The 23,879-nt window shown below is 38.2% G+C and overlaps 1 protein-coding gene across 1 annotated transcript in view; it reads left to right on the forward strand.

Moving 5' to 3' along the window:
* Positions 1-332: 332 nt before the first annotated feature.
* The window catches only part of LOC150089216 (transient receptor potential-gamma protein-like), a 68,304-nt gene continuing 44,757 nt past the window's right edge, over positions 333-23,879 (forward strand). Inside the window, exons 1-6 of the mRNA XM_090389898.1 lie at positions 333-373; positions 6,453-6,620; positions 10,491-10,728; positions 14,180-14,524; positions 22,093-22,263; positions 22,982-23,216. Of these exons, the coding sequence (XP_090246024.1) occupies positions 333-373; positions 6,453-6,620; positions 10,491-10,728; positions 14,180-14,524; positions 22,093-22,263; positions 22,982-23,216 (1,198 nt within the window). The remainder of the gene's footprint in view (positions 374-6,452; positions 6,621-10,490; positions 10,729-14,179; positions 14,525-22,092; positions 22,264-22,981; positions 23,217-23,879) is intronic.

Genomic DNA, 23,879 nt, shown 5'->3' on the forward strand with positions numbered 1-23,879 from the left:
CCAACATGTGGCCCACGGCACAAAGAGGTCCGCCTGAAATTTATATTAATGTATATATACAAACCATAGTTTCGTGAACACTAGAGTACATTAAATACTAGCATTCTCATATCGAAATAACACTGATGTAATATCACTGAAGTACTACTGAAATAACAGTATTTTCACTGATTGAGTTAAAAAAAAAAAAAAAAAACCTCCGGTACCTGATTTTTTAGGCTAATGTAGTGACCTCAACTGGCCATGGATTCAAGGAATAGTTGCATTGTGATTTATCTAGTTGCTCACGAATTTTGTTCAAATTATATGATTTGAGATTTTATTCACATATGATGGATAAGCTTCCAGAAATAGCTGCTAAAGCAGAAAATCTGTAATGGAAGAAAGCGTAAGAGTCAGCTTACGGTTAAAATCTGTACAAATTTAGTCAGACAAAGTATTGAATTATATATACTGTATAATAAAAACAGTGTAAAGTGTACGAATATAGCTGTAAATAGAGTACACATACCAAATCCCAGTTTCATTTATTTTAAACTTTTCGTTCTAAGGTTAAACGAATTAGAGCATCTGTTTAATGCTGCAACTATATTTTGTAGAACTATATTGAAATGTAATTAATTCTAAAGTGTATGTACCGTATGTGATGGTGATGTAAAAATGTAATTAAGCAAGAGCGTACAGAAGTATGTCTAGAAAGTACTTTCGTATGGATATAATCAAATATTCTCACTTGATCAAAACTGATCAATGACTAGCACTGGAATTATAAATTGTATACATTTAGATGATTAAACTAAGTGTATTACTGCTAAAAATCCACATTTCTGAATACCTAAAGGGGTATACTTCAACAGAGGTCTCAATAAAAAAATTCATTATACAGATTTTCGATCTTTCACACTATTATAAAGACTTTGCTAGTCCCTGGGCTAACTGATTACCGTAATTAACACAGGTTCGCATATACTTCTCATAGAAAATAAAATTTAAAAAAAAAATCTCGAAAAGAGAGAGTACTTGAATACAACTGCCATGATCTTCAAAAATTTAGAACTTCAGTTTACATAGCGTTTTGTTCAAGTCTAGATTTAAAATTTGTACGATTTCCTGGCGGACTGCCGATGGGCTTCGTTGTGATCTCCGAAGCCATACAACGTTATCTATCATTGCTGAATTTAACACGATAAACAAATATACCACAATGGTCTAAGCAAAAAAATAAAATAATAATAAGAAAGAAAAAAAAAAAAAGATGCAAGATGAGTGGCAGAAATTATTTATATTAAAATCACCAGCTACATAATCGTCCATTTTTAAGAGAAAAGCCTGTTTCAGCACTAGCAAGAAACAAAGCTAACTGATTAACATTTGTATTCACTAAATTACCAAAAACAAATATTACTCAGAGCAATGCAGTGGCACAGAGGTATAAATGAAGCTGCAGAAAGTATAAATGAAGCTGCAGAGGTCATTTATAATCAATAAGCCAACGGAAAATGAGTCCAGTAAATTTTTAAGTAGAAAAGTTGTGCGATGCCCTTTGGCATAGCGCAAATATTCGGCGTACGATGAATTTCGAAGCTTCTCAGTGTTCCAAGTACCACGGGTTGAAATATTTTCATTTATTAAAGAGCACTGTTATTAGAGGTGTGATTAGATTAAGCAGAGCAATCAACTGATGCTGCGATCTCGACAAGACATCGTCGTCTTCAACTGCCACCACGAGGGCTTACTCGCTTCACTAACTTATTAATTTCAATTTATATATATATATACATTGATCCCGAAAACTATATATATTCACCCAAAAGTAGTCTCTGAGGGATACCAGAAATATGTGGCAGTAGACCTGACAAAGCGATGTTTTAGTAGAATAGCATATTGCATAAGAATTTGCTTTTGGACAGAATAAGATGCTGCTGTGTTGATTCATCGCACTGAAGCAACATCAGCATAAATTGTAGAAACTGTGAAATTCAACCCAAGAGAGAATAGCAAATTCTACAGCAAGAGCAGCTTTTAATAAACCGAAATCGCATGCTATCAAACATTACACTGATAAAGCCCTTGAAATAATACAGGGTATGTCAAAAATACACGGCATAACTTCAGGAATGAGTTCCTCATATGTAGACAATAAAAATATTTTATATCAACACAGTTCCGAAAATTCTTGGTTCCCGAGTTATTAACCGGAATATCTTATCTCCCGCAGGTGATTCCTTCATCACAAGGTACTTTTTTTTTTTTTTTTATTTTATTTATTAACACACAACTGTATATACATTCTCAAGATATCTTAATCAATTTATATACAATATTAATCAATTTATATACAATATTTATATACAGATTTTATATACAAGCTCTTATATATACTGTAGTCTTTCTGTACATTGATTGTGTGTGTCCTGATATGAAGGGTGGCTCCTAGACACAAGCCCATCTCCACCTTTTACTCCTGAGAAAGCTCAGAACGTCTGCAAAACAGGCCTGAAAAAAAGAGCATTATGTCAGGCCATTTCGCCACCAGGGATTAACTAACACCTGGATCCACCATTCTCTATGTGTGCTGTAATGCACAAATCCTGCACCTACCGGAAGTAGTGCTATACTGGTAGGTGCCAGCAATCCCGCCCCCCAAGGCTGCCCAAACTTGGAGGCCAGCGAAAAAAAAAAAATAAATAAATAAATAAAAAATAAAAAAATAAATAAAATAAAAATTTTCCAACTAAGAACAATGTACACTTGTTGAACAAAAGCAACATTATACTTAACACTTAGAAACATTAACATTAACATTATCTCCACTTTAGAGTCCATCCACAAATGCAAGCCTGCAATTGGGTGTCCAGGAGCAGAAGATCATCTCGCTGTAAACAAGAAACATCCTATAAAGATGACATTACACGAAGTGTTCTGTCGTCAAATGTGCAGCACTTCCCTTAATTGGTATCCTGCAATAGATTTCTTAGCTCCTGTCTTCTTTTAAAAACTTTGGCGGAGAATTCCTGAAGCAAAGCAAAGATGTCCCACCTCTGAACCAAGAGAGGTAAATTATTCTCCGTGAGGTTTGGCAACCTATTTAGTAATTCCTGCCTGTCTGAAATATACAGCCCGCATTCAAGGATGACATGTCTCCAAGATTCCACCTCACCGCACGAACAGTAGGGGTCAGGTTCTAATCCTCTTTCAAATAGTTTGGCCCTTAAGCCATGTCCAGTGATTAAGTAACTCGTGGTCATGGTGGGAGCAAACCAAGACAACACCCTCCTGTCCATTGCAAAGCTTACGGCTGGAATGAAGCCTCTTGTAATGGTTCCATACTCACTCAAATCCCAACGTTGCTGCCAGCAATTCACAAGCTCGCCCCAAATTCTACGTTTTTCCTCCTTTATGTTGTTATTTGGATTAGAGGTGATATTCAATATTTGTAACGCCCTTCCCTTCTTTAAGTTATATACAATACCTCGGAAAATAATGTGTAAATCCAAGGGGATGGTACCTGCAATAACCTGTAAGGCATTTGTCGACACTGTCCTTGGAGCGCGTATCACTGTAAGCAACATTGTACGTTGCAGGGACAGAAGCTTGGCTTTAGTTGTAACCTTGGTAGCAGCCGCAAACCAAATACCAGCACCATAATCTACAATGGGAAGAAATATCGTCTTGTAGTACAATACCAGAGTTTTTTTGGATAAACCCCATTCCTTGCGGGAAATTCTAACAACTGCAGCTACGAACTTTTTGATTTTTTCATTGATTTTAGTGACATGTACATGAAACCTGAGACGATCATCTAAAGTTAAACCCAAATACTTGGTGTTCTGTACATATGGAATTTGAGTACCATATAGGGTTACCTTTGGCGGCCTTCCATAATCGAAGTGGTGTTTAAACACCATGAAATTGGTCTTGGTGACAGAAATCTTTAGTTTATTCAAACCCGCCCATGCCACTAAATTATTCAAAACTGACTGAATTTTTTGTTCGAGAATTTGTCTTGATCCTCCCTGCACAGCCACCACCAAGTCATCTGCATATACAACTTTGATGAACTCATCGCTATCCTTCGTGAGCCACTGGTCTAGCACTGCATTCCAAAAGAGAGGTCCCAAGACTGAACCCTGAGGGCATCCTCTTGAAACGGTAGTCGTGTATGATAAATGCTTTGCACATACTCTAATTTGTCGATCCTTAAAGTAAGATCTGAGGACTCTGAACAGGTAGTCATCACACTTTGCCAGTTGCAGTGACCTGAGAGCACTCTCCCACCAAAGGGAATCGAAAGCGCCCTCAAAGTCAATAAAAACAGCAAGAACATATTTGCTGTTTGCCTCCTACAAGGTACTGACAGAATCTGGTGGTTTTCCATTCCGACCATGTACTCAAATCAGGAACAAGCGGATATGCACTTTATGTACGGTTTGTCGGACGGCAATGCTCTGGAGGCTCGTCGTTTGTACCGCGAAAGGTTCCCAGAACGAAGATGCCCAGACAGGAAAACGTTTGGAGGTATCCATCGCCGCCTTTGTGAACATGGGACCTTTACACCTCGTGCTGCCGACAGAGAACGACCAAGATCTACGACTCCTGAAGTAGAGGAGGAGATTTTGGATGTTGCGCATGCCACTCCTGGAATCAGCACACGCAGAATAGCAATGCAACTGGCTGTTCAACGTTCGACTATTTGGAGAGTGTTGGGAGAACACCAACTGTATCCTTACCATCTGCAACGGGCACAGGCCTTGTCACCAGCAGATTACAATGAGCGAGTAATGTACTGCCAGTGGTTCTTGCAGCAATGTGGTACAACTCCTCACTTTCCTGCCTTAGTGATATTCACAGGTGAAGCACAGTTCACACTAGACGGAATCCAAAACTTTCGCAATCAGCATGTATGGGCTGAGGAAAACCCTCATGCAATTCTTCCATCGCATCACCAACAGCGGTTCAGCCTCAACATCTGGGCGGGTGTTTTTGGTGATAGGTTATTTGGGCCCCATGTATTTCCAAACAAACTCACAGGGCAAGCATACAGAAACTTTCTGGAAAACAGCATGCCGGATTTCTTGGACGACATGCCACTGATCATTCGTCAACAAGCACACTTCATGCACGATGGCATTCCTGCACATTTCAGCCACCTAGCCCGCAATTACCTGAATCGAAGGTTTCCTGGTCGGTGGATAGGTAGAGGTGGACCAACTGCCTGGCCTTCACGCTCAACTGATTTAAACCCACTAGATTTCTTCTTGTGGGATCATTTAAAGTCATTGGTGTATTCGACTCCGGTAGCTGATGTGGAAACTCTCCGCAGTCGAATTGTGGCAGGTTGTGAGACAATACGAAACATGCCAGGAATTGAGCATCGTCTTCGCGAGTCCATGAGACGTCGATGTGAGGTCTGTATTCAGGCAGAAGGTGGACATTTTAAACAATTACTATAAGGTGATGTGAACAGTTAAGTGTCATCGACAGACCTTGAAAACTCGGAAACCAAGCATTTCCGGAACTATTTGATATAAAATATTTTTATTGTCTACATATGAGGAACTCAATCCTGAAGTTATGCCGTGTATTTTTGAGACACCCTGTATACCCTGGCTTTTAGCCGTGAAGGGTATTGTGTACGGCATGTGCGTTTTGTATGCAATAAAGAGTTCTTCTTCTTCTTCTATAATAAAAAAATAAATAAAAAAAAACTGTCATATTAGGGTTTCCAAGAGGGCCTTCATCCACCCATGTGTATTACGTACGTAAATATTGTGTCTTCTGGTCAATTTGTCTGTTTTGCTGGAAAAACCTGCTTTCGGGAATAAAAACCACATAATCCTCGCCTGAGGACGACTAATTCTTAGTTTGAAAGATGTAAATGGAAAGAGAAATCGAGTAATCCTTTCACGGCATTGTAATGCCAGAGATTACACGGCGAGCAATTCTCTCCCCCCAACCCCTTTGTCCGATGGGTGGGGGAGAATCTTAAAAATCTTAAAAAATCAGCCTTTATGATCTTCTCATTAAATAAACCCCTCACAACCGTCTAACCCTCTCTTTCTGGAGCCGCTATTCCAGTTGATAACAATCAAAAAGATCTAGATATAATATATGATCAAAAACAGATTCCGCTGTCACGGCAACAAGGTACCCAGTGGTATGAGTTTCCTTTCCGTTGAATGACATCTATTTTATGTCTGTTCCATCATCATGTGCAGAGATCTGGCCCTCTGCAAACATCAATATCAAAGAAATGTTACTATTATACGCACAAACGGTTTCTTTGGAATGATTTAACAAAATTTATTCCTAAATACCAGTACAGGCGTATCGCAAAAGAGAATAATTACATTAATCACAACAATTTTATAGATAACATAACTTACCGCACTTTTCATGTAATCAAATGAGAATTACTGTTGTTCTAAACATAGTATTTCTGTTTTTAATAGGCAGGATATCATAATGATGGGAAAGCTGAAATTGTTGGCTTCTGGTGACGGCGAAGAAATAATACAGACTTCCCCAGCAAGTGAAGAATATAGAGAACCTCAGCTAACAGTATATGAGAAGAAATTTTTACTATGTGTAGAGAGGAGCGACATCGCTGCTGTCAGACGGTGGGTTACATTTTATATTTTAAAAGTATAGGATTTAATCGCGTGTCAAATAATGCATAATTACTGCAAATCTCACACTCCCCAATTCTGACCGTTCGATTTCGATTCAGATACACGAATGCGATTCGCTTTTGCTCAGAGGAAGGATGCATGCGTAATTACAAAGTCAATGCTGTTTTTTGCACTTGTTAAATATTCCTTGAAGATTACGAATTTGAATGGAGCTTTTTAGTTGCTTTGGCGCTTAAAATACACACTTTCCCAAAAAGCCGATGGCTTACTCCCAACGATGGCTTCGGTATCCACGTCGTTTTATTTAACGACGTGGATACCGAAGCCATCACTAGAAGGCTCTGTCCATATTTAGTTTGAAAGTTGTAAATTGCGCTCGGTATACGTTTCAATTTCTTTGTCTTAAAAATAGTATCAGTAGGTCTTTATGCGATTTTCTTTTTTTTTTTTTTAAATGGCTAATTATCCTAATTATTTTCTTTTTAATATAAAAATTTGTATTTTTGTAAAATCTGCAGCTTGGCTTGCGGGTTGTTGTCTTCCAATGAAGACAACAACACGGATATATAGGGATCAAGAGAGATCTGATACCAATGCATTGGTATCAGATAACAATCATAAAGATCTGATAACAATGCATTGGTATCAGATCCCTATTGAAGAAAGCTTTCCATTTATACAAGGAGAGAATGGTAACTTTTTATTCAAATCATTTTTTGCCACTAAATACTCTAAAAATTGTTTTTTAAATTGCATTTTGCCGGACGGTACTTCGTTTTTAAGAACGTTAGCATATTTGTGAAAAGCGCTTATTGTCTTCACAGTGTCCGTCCGTCCGTCCGTCCGCCTATTCGCATATAATAACCCGACTCCTAATAAATGGATTTTTAAAATTTTGTATTTCTCTGATTTATAAAATTTTGTCGAAACCATTCCAAACTTCATTAAAATCAGACCAACAGAAATCCAGCAATTATTCTTTATCCATCCGGCTGCATGTAATGTCGACTCCTAGTGGACGATCTCAAATTTAATTAAAATCACACAAATAGAAACAAGGTACAAGGTACAAGGTATTCGTGTAATGATTGCGGCCTCCAGGGTTTCTCCTATATACCGCTGTATCTTCTGTAGTTTATTTATAGCCGGCAAGTGTGTATAAATGTATGTGTGTATGTTTTAGTGTAGGTTCTGATGGGTGTTGTTTGCCGGCCCTGGAGACTTTGCAGCCTGGAGGCAGGGGGGGGGAGGAAGCCACCTGCGTCCAGACTCCGGTACCTTGCCACGAGGAGGCGCTCCAGGGGTTAGTAACCGCAAAGAGGGTTTCCAACCAGTGGTAAACCCGTGAAAGTTATGGGAAGGAGAAGTAGGACAAAGAAAGAAGAGAGATATTCTCTTAAGAAAGGAGCAGAAAACGGTAGGATGAATTAACAACTAAGAACAGAGAGGAAAGTTAGGTTTTCTCCGACTGGAAGAGGAGCCCAACCTCAGCCAGCCAGAGAAAGGAAAACTCAAGAAACAAATTTAATTGTGTCTGAGACACCAAGAAAATAACTTAACTTAACTTAGCATCTAATTACAAAATTTTCCAAAAATTTACAGTGAGAAGACAAGACTTCTGAGAAGCCCAGAAGAACTTGTCTGAACAATAGTTGGTAAGAGTTTTAAACAGTTACACTAAATAACAAGCAATCTAATAACCTTCAGTGATTTTGTTAGAACCCTGGGATTATTATTTAATTGTCCGTCAGGGCCAGCTCAAGGGTATATGGAGCCCCTAGGCCTCGTTGACTAATGGCACCCCCTCCCGCCGATGCGAAGATTTTCATTTTTTAGAATGATTAATTTTACCAATTTGCGCCAAGGTTTAGGGGACGTTGGAAACCCCTAAATCTTGGCGCTCCTATGCCAGTGCCTATCGGCCTTACCCTAAATCCGGCCCTGTTGTCCGTCTGCGTGCAATAACTTAACTCTTAGATGATGGACATTTTATATTTGGTTCTTTAGAACGATTTGTCGAGCCCCCTCAAATTTCATTAAAATTGCACCAGTAGAAATCCGTCAGTTATTCATTCATTTTTTTTTTTATTTATATACATATAATATAGGCTACATATATACCGTATACAGTAACAGTAGCAATGAATGTTGGTTGCCATGCGCTGATTGGAGAAACGAATAGACAATATGACGGTTGAGAAGAAATGAATGGGCAATAATGGCGGATGGGCAGATACGAAATGCTCTAGGAGTCTAGTCGGTTAGTACATAAAAGTTATTGCTTTTTGTTCTATTTTTCTCTGCTGAATCTTTGAGTAACACTGTATATGCATTTATGTCTTGTTAGAAGTAATATAACAGGTTTACGATTTATGTATGAAATTTCAAAATTTGCAGGTTTTATGTTTATTACCCAATTTAGGGAACAACAATGTGTAATATACACTGAGTTATCACTGAATTAATACTACCCCTATGAAAACTGAATGCGGCCCGTTGACCACGTGAGGTACGAGAGTGCGGAGTTAGTCGACCTACGTAGCATAGATAAGGTGTCAGTGGTTCAGTAGGTAGTAAAATTCGGGGCGTGGTGGGTAAAAGGAAGGATTTATCGGACTTTGATAAAGGACAGATTGTGGGTGCTCGACGAGCTGGTGCCTCGATTTCCCAAACGGCTGAACTGGTGGGGTGTTTGAAAGCCGTCGTAGTTAAAGTGAAGCAGAACTGGGGTCAAAATGGTCAAACAACGACCCGACTGCAAAACTGCAAAGATCAGCGAAAGTTGATAAAGGTGAGCGCCAGGTCCGACGACTCGTACAGGCGAACAGACGCAGCACTATTGAAGAGTTGACTACCCAATACAACATGGGCCAACCAGGAACAATATCTGGCATGACCATGCGTCGCACGCTTGCACGTATGGGCTATACCAGCAGACGACCCCTACAGCATCCTCTCCTAACCAAGGTTCATCGGCATAAAAGACTCGCCTGGTGCAAAGAGCATGCAAATTGGACGTTAGAAGACTGGAAGAAGGTGTGCTGATCGGATGAGTCACGTTATTTACTCCACACCATGGATGGTCGTGTACGGATTTGGCTCTTCATCCACCATGCATGGTATCAAAAGTACAGGCCGGTGGAGGCGGTTGTATGGTGTGGGGAATGTTTCCCTGGCAGGAACTTGGACCCATGGTGCATGTTGAACAATGTATCAGTGGTCTCCGCTATCGTCAACTGCTTGCTGACTGTTTACACCCCGCTATGTTACACTTTTTCCCGAATGACGATGGTGTCTTCCAAGATGACAATGCGCTGAGTCATCGAGCACTTGTTGTGCAGGAATGGTTTCAGGAACACAGTTCTGATTTCCAGCATATCGATTGGCCTCCGAACTCCCTCGATATCAATCTCATAGAGCACTTGTGGGACACTATGGAAAGGCATATCAGGCGTCTGGATACACTAATCACCTCCATACCTACATTGCTGACCGCATTACACACAGTTTGGTTGGCCATACTTCCCGAACGCTTCCGACATCTTGTTGAATCAAGGCCACGTCGGATTGCTGCTATACTGAGGGAAAAAGGAGGACCTACGATGTATTAGGTAGGTGGTCATAATTCAATGTATTGTATAGACATGAAACTATCGCATTAAACTTAAAAAGAAACAGTTACGCTATTAATGCTACATAACATGGAAAAAATTATATGTATATGGGCTTTGCTTTATTTTAGGCTGCTACCTTCTGACTACATATCACTTAACACTGGCTAAGTTTGAATAAAAATGTCACTGTAAAGTTTTTTTTTAAATCTGAGGCAGAAACTAAATATTGTTTTCGATATTTCAGATTGCTGGAGACACATGCAGCCAATACTCGCTTCAACATCAACTGCAGGGATTCTCTAGGGCGAACCGCTCTTATAGTATCTATAGAGAATGAAAATTTGGAACTAATCGAGCTACTTCTGAAGTATGGAATTAAACCTTGCGATGCTCTGTTGCATGCTATCGATGAGGAGTATGTAGAAGCTGTTGAAATACTGTTGCAACATGAGGAAAAGGTGCATGTACCGGGGCAACTTTACGTAAGTACATAAGCACAATATTTGTTATAAAATATATTAATGGCATTTAAACCATTATCAAGCATACATATTCAGGATAATTATGAAAGTTTCAAAGTATTATTTCCACGCCACCACTATTTACTGATAGGGTCGTGCTTAAATTGAGTAAAATGTGCTCGTCAGGTGAGCATCTAAAAAGTGTAAAGTGTGTTTAGGGTCTAACGGCACCAGGGGTTCCCCTCATCTCCGCGTAGTATACCCTGTCGCGTGTTAACAGTACGCTATAGAGGCCAGAGATTAAAATTGTATGGATATTGTATAGTGTAGTTGTCATGTACCGTTGTTCATCTGGCCGTTGGACTCTATTGGGGCCCACCGTTGCTCGCACTTAGCCCCGTGGAAGCAGACCAGGTACCCAGTAATTTTATTTTATCACTCTGGCAGGCCTTGCCACCTAGTTTTCTGAGATTTCAGTGGATAGGGCCTATGGTTGAAAAAAAAAAAAAAAAAAGCAACGCGCGATTTTCGAGGATAAGATACCTAGTAGGCAACGTTAAATAGTTCCAGTTTCTGCCACCAGGCGCCTGATAATATTGTGTAGTTTCGGCACAATTGTGGTACAAACCCCGCAGGTGTTCATGTAATTATCCTATGTGCAAACTTCTAATAGTTACAATAGGCAGAAAAACTGTTACTTTGAAATTGGATCAACCATCTCTTGCCACTATAGAACTCTAATCTCCATATTTTTTTTATAATGCTATAAGACGCTGAGTTTCAAATAACTGGTACATAGAATAGGGGGTCTCATGATGATGATATCCTTGTTATATATTTTACAGAGCCCCATCTTGCACCAAAACACTTTTATTGCTTTCGTGCGAACATACTGAACATGGTACTTGAATAATGAGTCTGGAATAAAAAATGACGCCAATAAATTTCACGTTGTCTGTAGGCTTCAATCTGATGAATTTCTATTCTGGATTGTAGTCATCGTAATGATGGTGCTGAAGTTTTAGCAATTAGAGAAAATAATGTAGTTTTACTCCTTAGGATTCAATACACCGAAGAATTTGCCGTATGCCCAGAACTCGTTGAAAGAGTTAATGAACCAATCGATTGTCAAGATGTGCTGCAGGAATTAAACATGGGCACAAACTACATCACTTATATAAACTAAGACATCAGAAATTTGTTCCCTCCTCGTGCAACCTGAGCCCCTACGGTTATTGTATTTCTAAACTGATACGAAATTGCAGGGATATTTCCACGAGTATCTGAGAGATAAAGTAATACATAATCCTCAGATACTGTCACAGTTTATGAGCAGCGACAGCAGAGGTAGTAGTGGTGCAATTTGAATAAATCCAAGGAAGATTTAGATGGAAGAAGTATGCATGCAGATCCTGAGAGTCATTTCAACAGTGGATGATTTTCTGAGATGAGAGTTCAAGCATGTGATTGTGGCCATTCTTCCCATCGTGACATTTTTTTTTGCTAATATTTGTTGCGATAAATCCTGAAAAATGCACCTGTCTACACATTTTTCAGAACCATTTCAGAAGTGGCGAGGCTACTGATATCTTCGCGTTATTACAATCAGAAATCTCCTTGAGGGGGTGGTAGTTAGCTACTTGCACAACCCCGAAACATAATCGCACAAAAATCACAAGAACCATGCCGATGTATTTCGGATTACATATATTGGTCCCAATCAACCCTTCTACTGCTGCTTTTGTGCCGATGTTAATTACTCTTGAATTTGGTAAAGAGATTGTAGCTTGAACCAATTTATGTTCACAGAAAGAAATGATAAAATAATCATCTTACTGCTGCAGAGATGCAGTCAAGCCCTTTGCAGTCCTAAAAGCTAGGAGATAAGTTAATATCTTCAAAAATAGGTGAAATAGATGGATTTGGAACCTTGCAATAATTAAAATAATAATTATTATTATTGCTGTCCGTTTATTTGAACGTAAGGTTTTACACTTTTTCCCTCCTACCCTGCCTGAAGACAAGGAAGGGGGGTTATAATATCTGGCTTAACCGATGTTTCGAGTCCCAGTTAATTTCATTTCTTTCTGTTGTGTTGCCTTTCATCGAAACTACCACTTTTAAGTATACCGAGGATTTCTTGTGGATAGATGTTGCTGTTGAGGTACTGAAGGCATGCGATGCTGAGGTTATTTCTCAGTTATAACTCCGAGTTGGGGAACAGCCTGTCCATTTGATGGATTTAAGATTGATTCTTAAAATTGGGCGACTCCTGAGTTGGGTACTCGAATGATGATATGGCTAATATCTGGTGAGTTGATTATCTTGGTCAGAAAATGAAGTTAGTATTTTATTCTTAGTTCCAGTAGTTTAACTTTGAAACTATTTTATATATTTATTCTGGAGACCTTGAATGGGAAAATCCATAAATATTGGTAGAGCAGCATATCATGTTCCGTATTTAACACATATGGTTGTAGAAATAAAGCGAATTAGCTCTTAAGATCACTGTCAGAGTAGGTTAGTTTTACTGTAGGTGCATAGCTTAGATGTAAAGCAACGGATTTCATGCCGATTAGGGGCCATGGACGAGTGACCGCTTTTCAGACAGCAGTATCCGCAACCAGTATGTCTCCAGTGAGTGAAGGCCTAGAACGTCCCAGCAAAACAGGCTCAGGTTCTGAGATATTCTAGAATTCAAGGCAGCCCGTAGTCTGGGATTTCTCAGATGGAGAATTCCAAGGAATGAATGGTAAAGGCTGTTTTGTCCTAATGAATGAGTGAGAGATTCTTGTGGCTTCTAGCTTGAATAACAGAGTCCAAACAGGTGTCAGAATTTGACTCCCATTTCCCTTCACAGTGCCTATTACTCACCAATGTGGTAGACCCTGTCCAGACTGAATTTTGAGACAGAAGTTTGGGAAGTGTGGCTCCCTTTTTCTTTCAACGATTTACTTTTACTCTAATATAATTCTTCTTTCGCTTTCTTAAGCTGCTCTTTTATTATTCGGGAGCCTAGAGGGTTGATATGAATATTTCATCCTTCGGTCGAACCCGGTGGGCCGAGAAGTGGTATACGCTTAAAATAAACGGCAGTATACTTCTTTTTATTTATAATAGTGCAGTACCAAACAACTCTTCGCGAAGGACCTCAACAATATGAGATCGATGAACCACCGATTTCATATTGTTGAGGAAATTAATCATTAAAATGTACGTTACATAAAAGGGACTTTTTATGTAATATAATAAAGCCCTTTTCCAATATATTCCTTGGTGGTTCATCTGTTTTTCCAAAACATTTAACATTTTCACTTAAACTATTTTTAAAACCATATTAAAATAAAAGTGGGGCTTTTTTCCTCATAAATACATTAAATTCTTAGATGACAAAATGTTTGTTAAAATATGTCTATCTGTGTGCCACCTAATTAAATAAAAGAACCCGTTTGTATTTTATTTTTTTAATTAGAGCTGGGAGATAGTTGACCCCGAAAACGCCACCTATACAAAGGACATCACTCCTCTAATACTAGCAGCTCACCGTGACAACTACGAAATTATCAAACTGCTGCTGGATCGGGGTGCTACCTTGCCCATGCCACACGACGTTCGGTGCGGATGTGAAGAATGTGTCTCAGCAAGCGAAGAGGACTGCTTGAGACATTCGCACTCCAGAATAAACGCATATAGGGCTTTGACGTCTCCGTCGCTAATTTCGTTGTCCAGCAAGGATCCGATCTTAACAGCTTTTGAGATAAGCGGGGAACTCAGACGCCTAAGCAGCGCAGAGAACGAGTTTCAGGTAGAGTATACGGTAAGTAAAATCAGTGTGGCTACTTGACATAGGCATCTCCCACCAACATGCCTCAAATGGCAACGTTTTGTTAACAAACTATCACGCTAATTACATGGGTAATATTTCTACGACTGACAGCTGACGGATTAGTTGTCCTTCATTCCAAAATTCGGTGTATTTTGTGGTAAATTTATCTGTTTGTTGGACGAAAACTCTTGGTAGATAAAACCATGAGGCCGACTGTCTTACCCACATTCAGGAAAAAAAGCCGGTAAAAATTCTTCATGTCACTGACAGAATTTGAATTCAGATCTTCCACCCGGTGTGGGGAGGACCGTGATTATATCCACTTTGCTATCCACGGGGATATTTGTTGATGGAGAGAATGTTTCAACATGAGAAATTTCTGCTTGGAAATTCCTTCCTGTATCCTCGTTGAGTTGCAAGTGCACAGCCCGATCTGATGCAGAGTTCTATAATTTCAACCGGTGTTGATACATCAGTGTTTCGTCATTCAACTCTCCAAGGTTTTTAACAGTCTAAACGTTCATTTTAGTATACTTAGCATCTTGATACGAGTATTAATTTTTATTTTTTTCATTACGCAGGTACAAAATAATAAATGACATTAAAGTACATCTAAAATTCAGAGCTATGAATACTTTGAATGTGCAGTGACTTTGGATCTACTGTCTGTCAAATATATTCAATTAGAGTAATGTCATTTCACAATTAGCAGTCTTACTTTCGAAATTGATAAAATGACTTTTATTGTGAACTGAAACTTACGTATTTTTGGGGTGAGAGAAGGTCTTCCTCACCCCCCGGAGGGATTATTTTCGTGATACATCATGAACTATCTCATTATTCTGAAGAGCCCTGTCACCTGGAGAGTGTATGGGAACATTCTTGCATATCAGATTCATCCCCTAAGACTGTACTTCCATTATACTTGGACAGAGACCACATATTTATTGACTTCCATACCACAGCCCACAAAGCGCGAACTGTGATGGAATGAAATGCAAAGCACTCCAGAGACAAGCAGTGCAACGTCTGTCATGGTCTGCACAGTCGTTGGGCATAAATCCCATCGAGAATTTGTGAGAGCATCTGGAACGAAACAAATGTTCAAGGAGGTGAACAAAAAAATATATTGTCAAGAAAAGGAAAACCCAGTGATGTCAGCTGGTCGCTGATTACTGGCGCAAATCGCTCCCAGACAGTTTTAAATGTAGTTATGTAATTACATACAGTCGCGGACAAAAAAACTGCACCACCTTAAAAAAAAAGTAACATTTGTAGTGAAATGTATAAGATATTGTTTGGTTACAGTCATTTTGTTTGTCGCAAAGCAAAGGTATTGCGTCAGATAACGCTTATATTGCATCAGCCGTTTCTTATAAATACACGGCCGACCGGGCTAGCCGGGTGGGTAAAGTGCCTGCCTGGCAACCCAAAGGTCGCGGGTTCGAATCCCGCCTCGGGCTTGGATCAAAGTACTGCAAAAACCTTAGGAGGTGCATTATGGCAACGAAGTCGATGCGCCAACAACTACCAAAAAAAAATAATAATAATAATAAATAAATAAATACACGCTCATTTATACACGCAAAAGTATCCTGTTTTGCGAGGGTGTACGCATGGCTACATATGTCAGTTGACACCAAGAAAAAAAAGTGTAGCTGTTGCTCTATCCCAGGAAGGGCTTTCTACGCGTGCTATCGCTGATAAAATAGGCCACCACCGGTCAACAGTATCCCGGGTGCTGAATTTAAAGCGTGAAACCGGTGATGTGAAGAGAAGACCTGGATCAGGCCGTAAGAGAGTGACTACGCTTTCCCAAGATCGATATTTGAAACGGCTATGCCTTCGTAATCGCCATGCTCCTAATCTAAAACTGGACTTTGAGATGGCCTCTGGTGTTGAAACAAGTGCACGAACTATCCAAAGACGGCTTTCGGAATGTGGTCTGCATGGCTATCGGCCCAAGAAGAAGCCTTTGTTGACCCAACAAATGAGGAAGCGGCTTGCTTGGGCTAAAACGCATGTTTCATAGACAAAAGAGCAATGAGACGCCATCATCTTTTCTGACGAATCGAAATTCAACCTGCATGGCTCGGATGGGAAGCGATATGTCAGAAGATGAAAATCGGAGGCATACCATCCTGACTGCATAACACCGACAGTAAAGTTCCCCGCCGGTCAGATGGTCTGGGGATGCGTAACAAGCAAAGGAGTGGGGCGAATTAAGTTTATTAACTGAACGGTGAATGCAGAAACCGACGCTGCTATCTTGGAGGAGTGCCTGAAAACCGTCCGTTACTAGGGATCACCAGACAGACGTCCAAAACTGCATTTTTCAACAGGGCTCAACACCTTGCCACACAGCAAAATTGGTAAGTTTTATGCTATTTAGATTTAATGATGAGTTTGTCTTTTTGTCTCACAAGGCTTAAAACATGTTTTCCCTCGTTTTTCTCCTTTAAGGTGCAGTCATACCTCAGAAATGCTGACATTACAGTGTTGGACAGTCCAAATTTGAACCCTATTGAAAACTGCTAGTGCATAATGTCGTCAAAAATTGCTCAGAGGAAGCCAACAAGTAAGATTCAGCTGGAGGAGAGCATTGTAAGGGTATGGTACCACGAAATTGGGCAACCTATACCTAGAAGTTGATTAACTCTATGCCAGATCGTTGCACGGCTGTAATTGCAGCTCGAGGAGGAACAACAAAATATTGAGGACTTATTCTGCTGATTTACAGTACATAATACTATTACGTTAACTTTTCATTTAAGTTTGTACACGTAAATGCAATAAAATGTATGTTTGGTTGTCATGATTGCCATTTGCATGATTTCTCATATTTCCATTAATTACGCATTTTACCCTTTGGGAAGATATTTATGGCAATTAGGAATATTAGGTGAAGTATTTTTATTGGATTTCATTCACAGAGATATATATCCCATCTAACATGCAACCCACAATGCAGCGCAAAACACATTATTTGCAAAATTCACAAGTGATGCAGTTTATTTCCACCACTGTATATTAGACGGATGTACTGAAAAATGCAATTGAAGTATGACACTAAGAAATGCAAGATAATGCATTTTGGCGATAACAATCCCAAGATAACATCACATACCACTAAACCATGAGTTTAGTGGTATGTGATCGATTAATGAAAAGATCTAGGCTAATTGTACAGTTTGACATGCAATTCTCTGAACAGTGAAGACAGAATTCTAGGACAGCTCATTTGTGTTCAGTCAATGATATATACCAGAAGTTCCCAAACTTTCTCGGTTCATGGCGCCCTCAGTGTCCCAGTAATATTTTCACGGCACCCCTAGCCCAAAAGAAATACGTAACACAGTGGTTTTCGACCTTTCAATATATATACCTATATAATATTTTTTCTTTATATAGAGGTACTAAATAAAGATCAATTATAGATCACCACAAAATTAAAAAGATACGGTACAGTGGATACCGTACAACGTTTTACAATGAAATAAATATACAAATTTAAAAAAAATAACTTTAAGTAACCGAAACCCAAATTACACGGCACCCCTATAATGTTGTTGCGGCACCCTAGTTGAAAACCACTGATTATATACTGTACAAGAACTCTGCTAGTAGGGTTAAAGAGGTGATTATCCCTATGAAAACAACAGTGTTTCTCAATCAGTGGTACGCTTTCTCCTTAGGAGCACGCCAACATAAATGAAGTTTTGAGAAAATTGCACTTTTAGTTTTACAGAGCTTTACTTTACTTTCCCCCACAAATAAGGTTTGTGGGGAAAATAACGAAAAGTTTCGATGGTTAAAACTGCATATTAGAATACTATTATACAAATATCAACTTTTTGATCTTTCGACTAATAGTGGATTGAAAGCTAAAAGCATGGAATTTGGAAACGTTTCCTGGTTATAAAATAAAAGGTGAATATGAAAACTGGGTAACACAGACTTCACAAGAACCCCTCCATTCGAACCTATTATGTGAGGAAGTTTTTCTGTTACAGCGAAATTAAAAATAAAATTATGAAATAGTATGCCTGCAGAAATGATTTAATTGTGGTTCACAGCAATTTAAATCCAATTGAAATTTTGATTTCATCGAAACAAGCTGAAATTTAGCATTAAATTAATTAATTATAATTTTTGTTGTAAATTTTATCGATAACTGTTCACTGATGTTTACAGAAAAATATATACATGTGTATGGAAAAAATGAACCTATTTTATGTTCATCTAATTTTTTTTTTTTGTTTATTCTATTTGCGCAGTCATAGTACGATGGCAAGTTTACTCCCTATGGGCAATTTTTTTTTTTTTTATAACCAGTTACGATTAACTTTTTCAGAGTTTAAACAAACTTGGCGAAATGGAAGAACAAAAAAATCTGAAGTATTGAGGATATGTTTTTTTTTTTTCCTTTAAAAAAAGGCGGCAGAAAAACACCGGTACAAAGCAACGGTAAGGCCACATCTTGAATAATACTGCTATACAGGTTTGGAAACCTCATTTTAGGAAGAACACAGATCTGCATTTTTTTTTTTTTTTTTTTTTTGCTTTTTTTAGCTCGTTTCCTTGAATTTTTTTGTTAGTATTAATACCAACATGTGTTAATGTAAAGGTAATATTATGTTTGTTTGTTGTTACTTATGTTATTAAGTCGTAGTCGACTTTCGGAGACTTCATGGGCGAGCTGTCTCCATGCTGCAACAGCTTCTTTCAAGTCATTCATCCTCATGCCAGTGTTGCTCTTGATGGTTTCGAGCCAGCGTGTTCTTTGCCGACGTCTTCTCCTTGTTCCACTGACCTTTCCTAGGATTATCGATTTTTCCAATGAGCTGGATCGCATTACGTGACCGAAATAAGTGATCTTGGCTTCCACTATTGTTTCTGGGTGATGCTATCTAAAACCTCTCTCTCTCTCTCTTCGTAACTTTCGTTGTCCATGGTATGCGTAGCAGCTTTCTTCAGCACCAGAGTTCAAAAACGTCAATTTTTCTTCTGTCTGCTTTTTTCATTGTCAGCTTTCGCACCCGTAAGTTGTTATGGGTAACATTATAACATTGACCATTCTGGTCTTCGTTGTAAGACTGATGTCTTTCTTTCCATGCTCATATAGTGTATTATTACGGGTAATATTATATTCCGAGATATTTCAAGAAAATTTTCGAAAAAAATCTCAAAAATGTTGCAATGCTACAGCAATTTTCAGGTGGATCAAGCTTAGAAAAATCTAGAAAATTCACCAATTTTTATAGATTTTCTAGCAATAGTATATAATTAGCGGTTATCAATTAATTCTAATTTTCTTCTTTTCGTCATTGCAGAAAGAGCAACTAAAACCGAATATCTTATATACTGTAATATCGATAATGACGAAAAGAAGAAAGTTAAAATTGCAAAATATAAAATTACAGTTTTCTAATGACTGTGTCACAATATCGAGCAAAAAATAAATATCTTGACGTACTGTAGATACTTAAGTATAATTCCAGAAATTTTGTACGTTTTCGAAATTAAAAATGTACAAGGTCCCAATACCTGTACATATACGGGTCATGTCATGTTTCTAAATACAGAGAAAAGAATGTTAATAATTTAAAATAACTGTTTAATATTACTGGAAAAATTCCATCGTATGTTCTCAGTTCTTCTTTACAGAGTGAGTGCGATGCGCAGATTACTGTACTGCATATACAGTATAGTACCTACTAATTTTTGTTGCGCAGTTTTATAGGGCAAATCCAGGTCTTCCATTTCTCAACTTTTATAGTACCTGCATTGGTCGGATGATACTGTTTTAATCGGAAGTGCAGCTGATAGTAGTGGTAATCACGTAAAACCAGTTTTATTAATTATTTCATAAAAACAGTTGCTTCATCATTTAATATTAAGATAGGTGAAAAACAGTTATCAACAGTAATAAACAATTTAAATATCCCATTCATTTATTATCAAAAAACGTTTTCGATCTAATAATGTTGCACACCACCCATTTCCTTATGCTAAATATACAAAGTCGGGCAATGTAGGCTATGCCCTCAAAGCACTTTTTCTAATGTCCACTTGTATTCGGGTTTGCTGCTTCCTGATGCCCAAAAATAGGGTTCAACCTATACTCGAAGTCGACTTGTACCCTTGTCTGGGTAATCGAAAAGCTGGTGCCTGCAAGTAGTAGTGAGCGAATTAAAACATGATCGGAAATTCAGCTCTTCTAGTCGTCTGCGAAATGAGCATTTATTTCATTTTCACTTTTCCTTTATTTACACACAAAATACAGCCTTGAGACTTATGTACTTCAAATTATATACAAGATATATTTACATATATTTAAATGCACTCTGTACATAACTTTTAACATGTGTGTGTGTGTGTGTAAATGTGTTCTTGAACCGGGATGGCTTTCAGACATAAGCCCAACTCCACATTTGGATGTCTGTGATAGTACATAATCTCTACAGAAGGGGCCTGGAAGAGTACACTGTGTGAACTGGGTCTACTATCACTGTAGCGCAATTCGCGCATGAAATCCCACACCCACCAGAAGTAGCGCACGCAAAATGAGCAGCACACATTCCGTTGTCATACTATTACAGGATAACGCTAATGAAAGATTGCTTTGAACGGATCAAAGATTTCATCTCGTTGAAAGACAGCGAGATGAAAGGATTCATCTCGCTGTCTTTAAACTTTAAATTAAGATAGAAAAAAATCTTGTCCTCTAGTTATCTGTACCGGTAGTGCAGTATTTACGATTACTGTACTTCGATACCGAATGGAAAATGCGCTGGGGTTCGAAATACCATCTGGACGGAAGGAAGTTTTAGAGGTTTCTTTTTTTTCTCACACTCTGGACGAGTTAGTCCGTTTCTAGAGGGCTGCATTGTTTTATATCCTGGAAACTCGGGATTTCATATTCAACAAACATGGTGAGGACAATAGATTCTAAAGGCATTTACATAGTGAAAAGATAATGTTAGGAGGCCCGATTCAACCGGTTTGGTTTCAACTCTCACCAATCTATTGGTAATGGCCTACGAAAATATGAGATTATCCTGTCTGAAATGGGATCTTGGTCTCACTTTATTCAGGATAATCTCGTATTTCATAAGCGATTTCAAAGTGTCGTTTATCTCATGAACGACACTTTGAAATCGCTTATGAAATACGACTATTTATGACTTTTAGAACTTATGACTATTTAGAACTGCTACACAATTTTTTGCCACAAAAGTATTCTCTAAAACTGTTAGTAATATAATAGCCAGTTTAACACTATAACTTGTAATTATCTTTACAAATATTTTGTATTAATTCTCTACTTGTGAGACACTGATAAGCAATATTTAGGAAACTTAAGAATTGGCTCTGGAATATTGTTAGAAAAAATCATGTTCTAAAGCTATTTTGAGACTTCCTGTAATCTGTTTCCAAATTTTAAGTTCACCTTTTCTCATTAATACAAGCATTTGTAGATGATTTATACACCTTATTTTATGACAAGTTATATTTAGGAATCTCTATAACATAAAAATTCTACTTTTCCCCTCAAGGAGCTACGCAAGGTTTGTCAACGTTTTGCAACAGCATTATTGGATCATACACGCACGTCATATGAGCTCGAGGTGATACTGAATTATGATCCGACAGCACCAGCATATGTGCCTGGAGAAAGAATGAAACTCGAAAGGCTGAAATTGGCTATTTTGCATAAACAGAAAATGGTAAGCATAAACGTGCGTGTGTGCGTGCGCTCACAATATAAAACACAATTAACTTTTCTTTCTTTTTTTTAATACAGGTTATAAACATGGAGTTAGAGTTGCAACTACCAAGATGCAACTCTCAAGAGATGCTGCAGTCTAGCTTATCAACCCACAGGTGTTTTTTCTATATACATCTATATGTAGAAAAAATATACACTTCTTATATGCGATTTCCCTTTGGATAGGGACCATATTTTCCACCTGGTATATTTTGACTGAGAGATAGTGTCGTAACCAGGGTGAATGTACCTGCTGACAAAAAATCCTGGCTACGCCACTACTGAGAGACAAGGTAATGAACTACAGATAAAATAAATAGCTAACGTCATAACGTGCTGCGCACCATGCAGAATACATTTACCAATATTGTCTTTTAAAGAAATCAAATACATCCTTTAGCTTTCTGGAACATATTTAACGACTATAGTGGGTATCACAGTTGGGTACGTGGGTAGCACAGTTGGTATTATCACCTTTCTCCAACACAGAGTGAAAAAGACCCGACTTCGAATCCCGTAAATGACGAGGAATTTTTATGGGTCTTTTTCACAACGTGGCTGACTTTTCCCAAAGCTTAATAAATATTCTTACTGAAGATTTTTCATTTAAATCTGTTGAAATTTCATTTCCTTGTTGCAGATTCACTAATAAACAATTAATAATTTCTTTTATCTAGTTCGTGTCTCATGCTAATGTTCAACAACTTCTTGCTTCTGTCTGGTATGATGGTATGCCAGGGTTTAGAAGAAAAGGAACCATCGGACAATTAATGGAAATAGCCAAACTTGGGAGTATGTTTCCACTTTATTCACTTGCATACATCATAGCACCATCAACTCGTTTTGGAAGAATCGCAAAAAAACCATTCGTCAAGTTCCTATGCCACTCTGCATCATATTGCTTTTTTCTATGTAAGTAAAAAGATCATAAAATAATAACTGATTTCTAACGTATAATACAAGGTAATCCATAAGATACAAAATCCAAACTTTCATTTATTGCAAATGACAACGTATGATATAGAACATTTTGTGAAAAAGAAAAATATAATTTGAAACCTGTATAAGTAAAATAAGTACTGTTCAAAACAATTACAAATGCTGTCAAACAAGTTTTAACTGAGTTTACGTATTATACTATATAATGCAGGGGGTTCTGACCCTAAAATATGCCTACAACTGGTGGTTTGCGCACACAACATATATACATGCATTATATATATTGTGTGCGCATTATATATATATATATATATATATACACCTCACTCCTTGGAAGTAATGGTACATATCAGAGGTCACATAACAGCTGGATGGAAGAACCAATCAAAATTTGAGAAAACAAAGGAAATCAGTGATGTGTCGAAAACAACCATCTTAAAAGTATAAAATGAGTAGAAGATGAAAGAAGAATGCAGCTCTAAGAATGCGGCAGAAATATAGCAGAAATTTAAAGCGAATTATGCGTCACAACAGAAGGCCCAGTGTGCAGCAAATGACAAAAATTCAATTTAGGCAAGAGCAAGAGACATTTTCAATCGAACTATGCAGCGGGAGTTGGGATTTAGTAGTTTTGTG

This window comes from Mastigoproctus giganteus, chromosome 2 (assembly GCF_048544385.1).
Source record: "Mastigoproctus giganteus isolate SK-2022 chromosome 2, ASM4854438v1, whole genome shotgun sequence".
In the NCBI taxonomy this organism is placed as follows: domain Eukaryota; kingdom Metazoa; phylum Arthropoda; class Arachnida; order Uropygi; family Thelyphonidae; genus Mastigoproctus; species Mastigoproctus giganteus.